General features: G+C 44.2%; 2 protein-coding genes across 2 annotated transcripts in view; both read right to left on the reverse strand.

Moving 5' to 3' along the window:
* Positions 1-7,685, reverse strand: part of LOC311341524 (rhodopsin kinase grk7-b-like) — a gene marked incomplete at both ends in the record, with an annotated part of 12,196 nt that extends 4,511 nt beyond the window's left edge. The window contains 4 exons of the mRNA XM_084466354.1: positions 5,120-5,319; positions 5,590-5,861; positions 6,545-6,982; positions 7,104-7,685. Of these exons, the coding sequence (XP_084322480.1) occupies positions 5,120-5,319; positions 5,590-5,861; positions 6,545-6,982; positions 7,104-7,685 (1,492 nt within the window). The remainder of the gene's footprint in view (positions 1-5,119; positions 5,320-5,589; positions 5,862-6,544; positions 6,983-7,103) is intronic.
* Positions 7,686-8,656: 971 nt separating this feature from the next.
* Positions 8,657-9,536, reverse strand: rnf7 (ring finger protein 7). The gene is made up of 3 exons (XM_084467117.1): positions 9,342-9,536; positions 9,162-9,209; positions 8,657-9,109 (listed from the first exon to the last, which is right to left on the reverse strand). Exons 1-3 carry the CDS (start codon positions 9,505-9,507, stop codon positions 8,991-8,993), a joined length of 333 nt encoding a protein of 110 aa, XP_084323243.1. The 5' UTR covers positions 9,508-9,536; the 3' UTR covers positions 8,657-8,990.
* Between the last annotated feature and the right edge of the window lie 2,964 nt (positions 9,537-12,500).

Below are 12,500 nucleotides of genomic sequence, written 5' to 3' on the forward strand. Positions count from 1 at the left end.
CAGTACCACCTAAATCCACACTGAGCGCAGAGTGTCTGTGCCTGGCTCTAGAAGGATTGATCCCACCTACCTGCTCACATGAGCCCGTTAGCTTTCTAGTCTGAGGAGAAGTTTTGGGTTAATTCGGCCAATGTTTCTGTCTGGGAACAGTGTGTTAGAGAGAGATTAAAAGAACAGCGGCATGCATTGCGTACATTTTACATACTATGTGAGAGAGGCAGGAAGGGTGCAGACACACACGCACACACACACACACACACACACACACACACACACATACACACACACACACACACACACACATACACACAGGGCCGACAGCAGGGAAGAGATGGACAGACTTGGCCCCAGTCCAGCCGACGTGCAGTGCCAGCTGTCAGTCATATTACACAAGTAACAAAGAATGCAATAAGTACCAGCTAATTAAATCAAACCGAACGTACCCTCAGAAACAAATAACCCACCACAGCTTATGTTACTCTGACTTGTTTTGAAGTTATCCAATACTAGGGAGCTGATTACCATTTTAGCACACAGCAGTGTGCAGAGTGCAGTGGGTGACAATATTTGCATGTTGCAGGGAGTTGCATGGCACGCATGCATTGTTTTAAAAAAAAATTTCAAGCACACATACTGGTACATGCACACATATGCATCTGGGCACACAAGTGCACTCACACACACACACAAACACACACACACACACACACACACACACACACACACACACACACACACACACACACACACACACACACACATATATGCTCTCATGCATGCACACACACACACACACACACACAATCACACACAAACCCACACCCAGACACACACACACCCGTTAACCAACTTGAGTGTTTCACCGATAACCCCTTTAGGCATCATGTTGTACTTCAAGTACATCCACACACGCTCCACCACCATCGTCCACCATTCAGCACCAAAGGAGGCTTGAAAAATGCTTCCTTAATACCGTATTCTAAAACCCCAACATCCTCTACGCAGTCCTCTTTGAACCGCCGACATCAAATGACTTTTCCCTGAGAGGCTGTGACTCGGGTTTCAGGATGCAGTAACTTTTTTGACGAGCCCTAAGCTCTCGCTACGGCGAGACTTCCTACGCGAGAAGAGGAGTCTTTAGTCCCAGTGGCAGGTGACTGCATAGCCGAGGCAAAGTGATATTCGTGGTAGTGTGAATGCGTAATCCCCTGGACCGCTAATGAAGCCAGCAGGGGGAGACCAGCGGGGGTATGTGTGTACCCCAGTGTGTTAATGCCTTAGCGCCCGGCGGCTATGCTATTTGGTTCCAGGTACAGGCGTGGGTCCGTGCCAGTGAATCTTCCCTTGGCGACGATGTTGTGGATGCTTAGTGGTGAACCTGACATTTTGACTCTTATCTGACATCTAGAATGCGATCTCATTTGGTGCAGCGTGTCGGCCTATGCAGCCGGGCATGTACAGTGTAAGGTGAGAATGACAGTAATAAAAAGAAAAGAAAATGACAGGTATAATAATATGCATAGTGTTGTGTCAACATCTTGTCTGTACATTGTGTACTGTGCATTGTGTGGCGTGTCTGTGCATGTGTCTGTGTGTGTGCATGTTCGTGTATGTGTATGTGTGTCATGCAAGGTTGGATATGGCATACGGCTTATGAGCAGTCTGAGGGGTCTGGGGTCCAGGCGCCATAGAAGCTGCCTACTTGGCCCACACACACATGCACACATCCATGTACGCATGCACACATGGATGCATGCACGCACACACGCCACACACTATTGTGCCCAGACACACACAGGCAGGCACGCACGCATGCACACACACACACACACACACACACACAACCAGAGTTTGTTTCTTTTGGACTGCCAGGGAGGAATTCACTTATTTGTTTAAGTGTTAAGAATTCAAGCAATGAAGCTTGAGAAATGTAACGTTAACCGAAAACGGAACAATTCCTGAGCGATGGCCGGGTCAGTTTAGTCAGCTCCTGGCCACTCGGCACGCCAGGGGCTCATGGCATGTTGTGTGTGGGTTCTTGACCTTGCCAGCCCCCCTCTCCCCCCTTCACCTCCACCCCACCACCACCACCTCCACCCCTCCTCAACCTCCATCTCCATCATCTCCACGATAAACTTTTACCCCCCCCCCCCCCACTTTCCGCAATTTTAATAAACCACAATCCACCGAGAGAATACATAAAAACAACCCCCCCCCCCCCCCCCGCCCCCGCCGGGAGGGAGGAGGGGGGGGGGGGGCGGGGGCCGGGGGCCGGCCTTGAGCGCGAGACAGGGAGGTAGCACCAGCAGCTAGCAGCCAGCCTCCCGCTCTTCCTCCCTCGATCTCTCTTCCACATGGCTGCCTCTCACTTACCCGGGGCAGACAATGGCCCCTCTGTCTCCCTGCCGCCAGCTCCACTGTTTAACCACTTCTCACCTATACTAATCACTCACGTGCACACGCGCTCACACACCTACACACAAACACACGCACGCACATATATAAACAGGCATGGACACACACAGACACACACACACACACACGCATGCAGGTATAAACATGCATAACACAATTTCAAACACACACACACATAGACCAGGAGGTATGGGTGAGGCGATAGCATCCAGGGGATGCCAGGGCAGAGATGGAGTGTGCCACAAGCCTTTGATGTTAATCCAGGACATGGGCATGTAACAAACGCAGATACCAAATTACACCCTGTCCCTCTTTGATCTCTATTACCCCATGCCTGCCACAAAGAGGTAATACGATTGTGTGTGTGTGTGTGTGTTTTGCATACACATGTTTTTATTCATGACTACAAAGAGGTAGGAGAAATGGAATGAAAGTTGCTTGCATCTGTGTGGCTGACTATGTTGAGTGTGTGAATGCATGTGTTCACAGTGTGTGTGTGTGTGTGTGTGCGCACATGCATGCGTATGTGTGTGTGTATGTGTGTGTGCCTGTATGCGACACGGCGTGCCCTGGGAAAGCGAGCCCTGGCAGAGGCGCAAAGTGTGGCTGGTGGAAACATGTTTGTGAGAGAGCGTCTTCGCAGTTTGTCTTGTCATCGCGCCTTTCTCCACAGGACTCCCCCCTCCACTCCAACCCCTGCCCTCCCGGCACCAGCCTGATCCGGTTGCGTCTTGGATTTCCGTCTGAACCAGCCTCTAATCTCAGTGACGGACGAGTGTGAACGGGATCACTTCTCAGCCTTGTAAGGTGGCCCCGGCAAAGGAATTAGCACAACACATGTTTACGTCCTCCTCATTATCCAGACGCAGCGCGCAGAGCCCTGAGTGACAAGGACGGCCCGAGGAATCCATGATTGGAGGGATTATTATTATTTGGGATTTGGAGACTGGAAGGAGGAGGGGCGATTCTGGCTTTTCACAGGAAGAGCATGGCAGCTGCCATTTATATTTGTGACCTTGTGGACAGTTAACAGGCTTTTCACAGCATGATTGGAGAAGGACAAAGCTCTGAAACTGGACCATTTCAGTTGAAGTGGTTTGAGACAAAGGATTCAGAGACATGCATGATATTAATAATAAGCTTTCAAACTGAGATACTAGGAAGGCACTGTTTAATTTCTGTTTTTTGTTGGGGGTGGAGGGGGTTGGCATGCTGTGGTTGTGTTTTTCCCCTGAGAGTTCAAAACAAAAATAAAAAATATAAACTGAAACGATAAAAACACACATTTGTACGGGATTATCAAAATGATCAGTGTCGTCACCTTCAAATGTTTTGCTCAGGTAGAGACAGAGAACAAAGAGGAGGGATTGAGGGATTGCGAGGGAGATTGGGCACGAACATGGACGTATGTGAAAGCAATAGAATCAGGTAACAATGTAATTACAAATGTGTTATAATAATATAAAAATGTAATGTCACATACAAACAATATGTCAGATAAAATACCTGACTGTCGAAACCAAATCCTTTGAATTCAATAAAGCCGTCAACGATTCAAGCTATCGAAAGAGGAAAAATGAATTACAAACCAAGTAGCCTACATTGTATATCAAACGCCTCGGCTGCCGTTGAGAAGAGCCATAGATGTTAGCATTAATTATGACATGCCATTTGATACAACGATGTGTTATAGCAATATTTGCCACCATGCACTTCTCAAGTTGATTCAAACACTCCCAGCACGTGTTTACTTTGTAGCCTAGCTGCCTGTTTCAGGCAGGATGGTTAACGCTTGAAGGCAGTTTTTGACATTTAGCGACATCTAGTGTCTGGTGGATATCTACACACGAGGGCTTTTCTATAAATAATCTGTGGTTCGCTTTTACCGTTTAAAATAGCATACCCTGTCCCATACGCAAGGACACACATTTAGCCATTTTTCCTAGAAAATGGTTGTGCGTTACTGCAGAGAGCTGACCGTCCTCGTCGTTTTCTTACTGGCAACTAATTACCTTGTTTACCAACACATGCAAACGCTTAGATGTACCTGAATGGCTGAATGATGTAATGGAAACTATGCATCCACAGGGGTATGATGTCTCACAGGGGCTGGAAAGAAAAGCTGTAATCACAGTATAGTTTAGACCCTTGTGTCCATATTAACATTTTTATAAACTGTATTAAACGTGGTTAGTCACTGACAGACATACAAGGAAAACCAAGGCAGAACATAAACATTGCATTGTTAACTAGAGGTGGCCCAAAGCTTTTGTGGCCTTTGGCCAATATTATATTGCCCAAAATCATTTCTGCCCACTTTCCATGTATGAAAAACCATTGAAATGAAAGAGCTTAAAGCAAAACTGAGGTAGTCCATGTTAGTTATAAAACTGTTGTAGAACCGTGATAAAATGAGAATTGTAAATCAATTCAAGTTTACCCAAGGTTACTGACTGCAAAACTAATCAAGGTATTTTTAATAATTTGCCAGGCACTTGATACACTAAACTGAAACAACATTGAATTTGATTAAAAACACAGTTTTGCCAAGGTCTTTGTGACTGAAATGTGAAACGACATCATAAAAGAACACATGATTTGGATTTCCATTCGTCTCCATTCGGTGCCTCGCTGTTGGGTTTGTTCAGATCATCAAACAGTCCACTCTCAATCACTTCCTTCTGCCAAGGAATGGAAACGGCACCTGTGCTCAATTCCGTGAAAAACTTCTCATCTTTCTCATCAAACTCGACCTCGTCCACGTTAGAGAAGTCCTCAAACTTCTCTATATCCTTGGCATAGACGACACTGGTCTTGGGCACCCATGGGGGCTCCAGCAGGCCAGCCTCGAGGCGAGGAAGATTGATATTCTGGAAGAATCTATGTTTCCGTGGGTCTTCACCACTAATGCAAATGAGAAGGAAAAGAAAAATATCATATCAATATTTTTTATATTTACAGCTTGAAAAGTTGTCCGTATTTTCTTCTGTTTAGATTTGGGTGTTGCATCATTAGGTATTCACAGAGTATCTGTGGATACCTAATGATATTTAGTTTACATTTCACATGGATTGAGTTATATTCTATTCACTTTAAGTCTTGTTGCATTGAAGGTCAACATAGGATAAGGTACGGGGAACAAGCACCCTTCTTCTGCCATGTTATTCTACTTACTGGCAACCAAGCCGTTGCTCAACCCTCTTCTTGAGGAAAAGGCCAATGAGTTCTTTGGTGGGATCATCAAAGTTTTTGTGGTGAAACCTGCACTCGTCCTCTAGTGTGCGCCGGACCAGCTCCTCCTTCTGGATTTTCTCTTTTAAGTCCTTGAATGGCAGTCTGGCCGCCACCATCTCATAGATGCTGCAGCCCAGAGACCACCAGTCCACACATGTGTCATAGAACTCCTGCTTCAGCATCTCTGGGGGCATGTAGCCATTTGTACCAGCCTGGAGAGGAGAGGAAATACCCTGTTTAGAGGAACTGTGTAGGGTCGGCCTTTCTGGTTGTTGAAGGGGGAACATTTTGGCAGAATTCAACATTTTCCTGAATGAAATCAACACACACATGCACGAGTTTGCACAAATAATACCCAGATGGCAAATAATAAAAAGAGGCATGAACACTACACAATCACGTCTGCAAACACACACACACACACACACACACACACACACACACACACACACACACACACACACACACACACACACACACACACACACACACACACACACACACACACACACACACACACACACACACACAGACAGACCTGGGATCAAAGAGGCAAAAGGTGAACAAGGTATTTTACATTGCATTCTAAGCCTACAGCCGAAACAGCCTGTCTAGAAATCTAATTTGGTCAAGCACTTTTTAATAGGATCAATTAGAGTTATACACTATGGTTGTGTAATCGATTCAGGGAAAGATCAAGATAGACTGACCTATTTACGGAATCCCTGCCGTGCCAGATTACCCCAATGTAACATAACAATTTTAGAATAGGCCTACGTTGCAAATATTCACAATGCAAGCAAGGCACCACATTCCCAATAGCAAACCTCTATTAATTAAATATTGTTCAATTATATGTAGGCTAAACGGTTAGCATTAGGTTCCCAACACCCACCCTCTGACAGAGCGTCTTGCTTCCAGGGAGTTCCACAGCCAGTCCGAGGTCTGAGAGCCGGCACTGGCCATGGCTGTCTAGCAGCACGTTCTCAGGCTTCATATCTCTGTACACGATGCTCATGGAGTGCAGGTGGAGGATCCCGCTGGTAATCTGGGCGGTGTAGTAAACAACACGCTCCATGCTCAAACCCCGCTTTCCCAGGGAGTAGATGTGGAAGTTAAGGTCTCCCCCGTTCATGAGGGTCATGACCAGGCATAGGTGGGTCTTGTTCTCGTAGGCGTACGCAAGGCTGACTATGAAGAGGCAGTTGACCTTCTCCAGGATCTGCTTCTCCAGAAGGGCCAGCTTCTTGCAGCCTCTCTTTTTCAGACGTCTCTTGCATAGCCTCTTGCAGGCATACATCTTGCCCGTGTTCTTTACCTGCAATGCGCAGACCTGGAGAGAGCAAAGCAATTCAGCATGAGGCCATGTTGCATTTATCGCAGCATATTAGTGAATTATGTGAAGGAAGTTGTAATTCACACTCTTTTGTACTGATGGTGAACTGCACACCTACCTCACCAAAACCACCTTGACCTAACATCCGGAACTCATAGAAGTATTTGTCGGTGATCTTCTGCTTCTCAAATTCCTTCCACTGCAAGTACTTCTGAAAGAATGGGCTTCTCTGGTATTCAAAGAAAGGTTTTCCTTTGAGGAAGTTTCTGGTGGCGTCCTTCACCTGGCAGGCCATCACCTCCTCAAAGTCCTTCTCCGACACAAACTGGCATTGTAGCGCTGTGTCGCCCGTGAGGTAGGACAGAAAGCTCTCGGAGTCCTGCTGACAGAACCTGGTGATGATGTTCTGCATGGCCTTGTCTCTGGCTTCATCCTCTGCCAGGGCCCACTGGTCTAACTCCTCCAGGAACTCAGCCGCTGCCACATACTGCACGTTGGAAGCCGCGAGGAAGTGGTGGAAGAGCTTCTTCCCGATAGGCTGCTGCTCGCACAGGAAATCGTAGGGAGGTCGACTCCCCGAAGGTAGCTTCAAGGGCTTGGGCAAGAACAGGGCAAGCCTCTGGTCTTTTAGGTCTGCGTAGCATAAGTTCTGAGCTTTGAGGTAGACAGTGTTGGCTACCAGGCTGTCGATCCCCTTCATTTTACTGATGTGGGTTGTCTCCGAGACCCTCCATACTTTCTGGGGTGTATGTAGCGAGAGAGTGCTGCTCCTGAGATGCCTAAGTCCACACTCCTCTTCAGGGTCATGGCATTACTAGGCACCGTGGTGCACCAGTGCCACTATCCTGCACACTGTCTTGGTCTGGCGCCACGCCCCTGTGGGAATTAAAATAGGCACCCTGGCCTTGTCTTTTGGGATTTGTCTTAAGGTAAGTGAATTTGCCAGCTTATTTGTTGACACAGCTCAAGGGAAAGCAACTTATGTGGTTTGACCTTAAGAGGATTTGGCCTCTATTTTTAAAATGATGCAAAGAGCCAGGGTTCCAGAATCAATTCAGCGAACAATCAGCTGGCAGACTGCATTCTAAGCAAATTATGGCTGCTCGTTTACCATTACAAACCATACTTAACATCTTATATACCAAACATATACTGTATATAGTGCTAAACATACAGAAGAATGGCATTATTAACTGAACAAGGTAATTGCTTAAATTAAATAAGTCTGTAGGCAATTGCTTACATAAAAAATCACAGTATATATATATATATATATATATATATTTATATATTTTTTTTAATGTAAAGGCAATTGCAATTGCTTACATAAAAAATCACAGTATATATATATATATATATATATATATATATATATATATATATACACAGACTTATTTAATATAAGCAATTACCTTGTTCAGTTAATAATGCCATTCTTCTGTATGTTTAGCACTATATACAGTATATGTTTGGTAGGGTTAGGGTTGGTAGGGTTACTATACAAATATATATATATATTTGTATAGCTTGATTTATGTAAATCATTTAAATTATCAGTATACAAATTTAAATACCATAACTGACTGTAGGGTTAATATTCAACACCCAAATATTTCTCTATTTTATTGTTTACCCAAAACTGTAGTTTTAAACAATAGGCTATTGTTTCATTTTATGAACAATCCTTTATTGTTTTACAGGAAGAGACATATATCCAATATGCTTCAGACAACAAGATAACGGAAAGCATCTGAAATGGGACCATGTAATGCATGGTAACTCCTCTGCATTCATCATGCTGCATCCATTCAAGGCTGGTCAATCACTGAGTGACTTCCAATATTTTCACGTCACATGTCCTTCAATGAAACGTTCAACGTCACACGTATGACAGCATATACATAGGAGCAAGACTTTTAATACCACTTGCTCTGTGCGGAAATTGAAGTGTCCAGTCTGCCCCCCTTTCACCTTCAAGTGCATCTGGGCAGTTTGAATAGTGAGCTTATTTGCCAATTCGCTGAACCACCCAGTCCTGCTGACACAGAGGACAGCGGTTGTTCTGCTTCACCCACAGGGACATGCAGCAGTTGTGGAACGAGTGGTTGCATTCACCCCAAACCACTATAAGAAAGAAAGGAAGAGAGATGCAATTAGTAAATGTCCTATCTCTTACCAACGCAGTCCTCTTGTTTGTTTTCAGCCTGGCAGCGGAGGCAGGCGTCTGCAGAGGTACAATAAAGATAACCTCAAATGACAACGTCTTCACGTTGAGACCTTCATTTTACATTCTAATATGAATCACGTCAGCCCCTGAAGTGACTAGCCGAGCTAGCTAGCCATGTCACTAACTTACCCATCACTTGCACCCTACAAATTGCACATGTGTCGCATTCAACATCCCAACTCCACATAGCCACCGCATTCCACTTCTTGAGAGAAAACATCTTGTCACCGCCCGATTTGGACCCCGACGAAGTGCTGTGAACGTGGACTATTCCCGGCTCGTCGCCCTCTTCCATCTCTGCTAAGGAGCCGGGCGCGATAGCTAGCTGCACTAGCTAACAAAATGGACGAAACTATCCGTACATGTATGCTAGCTCGGCGTGAACTCGGTAGCATGCTAGCTATCATTTTATTTGCACAGAAGATGGCGCTGTTGCAGAGGCTATCGTGAAATCCCCCCCCCTCGCTCTGTCTGTCTGTCTGTCTGTCTCTCTCTCTCTCTCTCTCTCTCTCTCTCTCTCTCTCTCTCTCTCTCTCTATTTCTCTCTCGCTCTATTTCTCTCTCACACACACACACACACACACACACACACACACACACACACACACACACACACACACACACACACACACACACACACACACAACACTTTATAATTGGCTGATTCCTTAATTCCCTCACTCTCTACCTCAAGCTGGTGTGTGGTGAGCGTTCTGGTGCCAATTGGCTGCCGTGCATCACCCCTGTGGGTGATACACATTGGTGGTGGTTAGTGAGGTCCCCCCTTCACTGTAAAGCATCTTTGAGTGACCTAAAAAAGCGCTATATAAATCCTATTAATTATTATTATTAATTATTATATCTAATCTTTGTTTTATCTTTGTTTCTCATTTGAATTTCCATTGCCTTGTTTTCATATTGTCTGTATTCTCTCTCTCTCTCTCTCTCTCTCTCTCTCTCTCGCTCTCTCTCTCGCTCTCTCGCTCTCTCTCTCTTTCTCTCTCTCTCTCACACACACACACACAGCAAATGCACACACTTTTATATACTGTATGTATATAAGTGCTGAAATAGCAAGGAGATACCTTACAGTACAAGTTGTTGAATAAGTATGTGGTGCTGGGAAACTATTCTATGGATGAGCCAAACCAATAAGCAACACAACAAGTTGAAACAGCACCTGAGGACACAAATTCATTATCATAATGAATAAATTACTAATCATGCTGTGGGAAAATCCAAACAAGTGATTGAATGTTATGGTACATTTGTTCAGCCTCTTAAACATGGATGCACATATAATATAGATAATGTAAGCTACCATGGTTATCTTTTTTTCATATCTGTTTTAATATAATGAACCTTTCAACTATCCTACTGAATAAATTACAAAGTCCTAGTTGGCTATTTCAAATTTTTTATGTTAATGTGTTCATAACGAGAATCACCTACTCCTACTATTCCTACCTACTCCCACCTACACCTACTTTCATGTCACTCACAAAACAGGAGTTAATTATGTTGTTGTTTATCAAAGGTCCCATGGCATGCTACCATGTGTAGTGTGATTAGTCGTTTGTCCACGTCGTGTGTCCACCTAGATGTGTGCTGGATAGATCAGTCTACCCAGTGGACTGTAGCAAACGTTGCTCATCTATCCGTCACACATCTAGGTGGACACACACCCTTGTGATGTCATAAGGGGCAGATTTCCAAAACGGCTTGTAACGGCTAATCACACCACACCGGGTGGCATGGCATGGGACCTTTAAACAAGCAAGAGGAATTGCAATCCATTACACAATATGGGAAATAGAAAGCACCCAAAACAATACAGTGTTATGTAGCAGTAGTTCCTCAAACCTCATTTGATTTAAACGTAAACCTATTTCGTTCAGCTTTTCAAATAGTCCCCCTGATAAAGGTCAATAGGGAATTAGACATGGCCACGGCCCTAAAAAAACAACTGATTGAATTACTTCTGCTCTATTCCAAACCTCGCACTGCGCTGTCGTAACCTTGTTCAGCAGACCATTACCAAGCGAGGATTTTAAATTAAGGGGCCAGATCATCCCCAGTTCCCCGTGCTTCAAAGTGACTGTTGGCAGGATCACTTCTATACTGTGCTATAAATATCAATACAATCCATCATGGTGAGCAAATGAAAAACAGTATTTGTATTTGTAAATATAAATATTTAAGGTGCAATTTTACTGCATTGAAGTACATTGTAAAAATCATTCAAATTAATTAAATCTTTTTTGTGATCCTCTGTTGACTTAATAACTCACAGTTCAAGTAGAGATGGAAACCTAGAGTGATGTTCTTTGATTCACCCCGGTGTTTATATTCCCTCATTATAGCAAGGCATGTGTATCAACACAAGCCCATGATAAGAGTAGCAGCTCTGTAAATCAGTTTTCATTTGTTTCATTATTTTCTTCCATAAGTGAAAATTCTTGAGGTTTCATTAGCAGTGATTCTCAGGTTTCACTGGATGGAATCAAGAAGACACACTGTGTGCGTTTGTGTGTGTGTGTGTGTGTGTGTGTGTGTGTGTGTGTGTGTGTGTGTGGTTGTGTGTGTGTGGTTGCGTGTGTGTGTATGTGTGTGTGTGTGTGTGTGTGTGTGTGTGGGGGGGGGGGGTTGTGTATGTATGTATGTGTGTGTGTGTGTGTGTGTGTGTGTGTGTGTGTGCATGGTGCCCCCCTGCACCATGCACTCTTCTCTCTTGACCTTTTAGAGGTTTTAGCACAAATCATAAAAGAAAAAACATGTTTTACTTTTGCATGACATGACAGCTATCTGATCTCTACTGTTTAGCAGGACTGCAGCTTTTGATAACGTTGATCAGAGAGTATATTTTAAATATGCTTTGCAAAACTGGGTTGAAAATGCTGTTTTGACTAATTTGCTTTTTAGTTGAGTGACTATAGCTTTTATTTCTCCATCATTAGAAACCAATAGTCCAATAGTGTCCAACTAGGTTTAATATTTTAGTCACACTCTGTTTATGCTCCTGCTTGACAGTATAATGTACTATAATATATGTATGCAGAAGGCCCCCAACTGTTTTATCCCTACCCAGTGATATGTGTTAACTTGCTTGGTTTTGTTGATTTTATTTGACAGAAATGGGCTTAGTGAGTTCAGACGGTCTAGTTGAGCGTCACCTTTCAACTGACAGCTAACATGGTCCAATCAAACGCACATACACTTATAGGTGGTTGATTTAAGACCTTCCATCTCACGCACGCTGTAATACTATTTTGATTAGATTTTTTTTTT

The sequence above is a fragment of the Micromesistius poutassou genome (assembly GCF_964030765.1).
Source record: "Micromesistius poutassou genome assembly, chromosome: 4".
NCBI classification, from domain to species: Eukaryota; Metazoa; Chordata; class Actinopteri; order Gadiformes; family Gadidae; genus Micromesistius; species Micromesistius poutassou.

Coding starts and splice junctions, on each gene's coding strand:
- rnf7 (XM_084467117.1), bottom strand. CDS start 9,507: ATGGAAGAGGGCGACGAGCCGGGAATAGTCCACGTTCACAGCACTTCG. Junction 9,210..9,341: donor TTGTAGGGTGCAAGTGATGG/GTAAGTTAGTGA, acceptor GTACCTCTGCAG/ACGCCTGCCTCCGCTGCCAG. Junction 9,110..9,161: donor CAAACAAGAGGACTGCGTTG/GTAAGAGATAGG, acceptor TCTTTCTTATAG/TGGTTTGGGGTGAATGCAAC.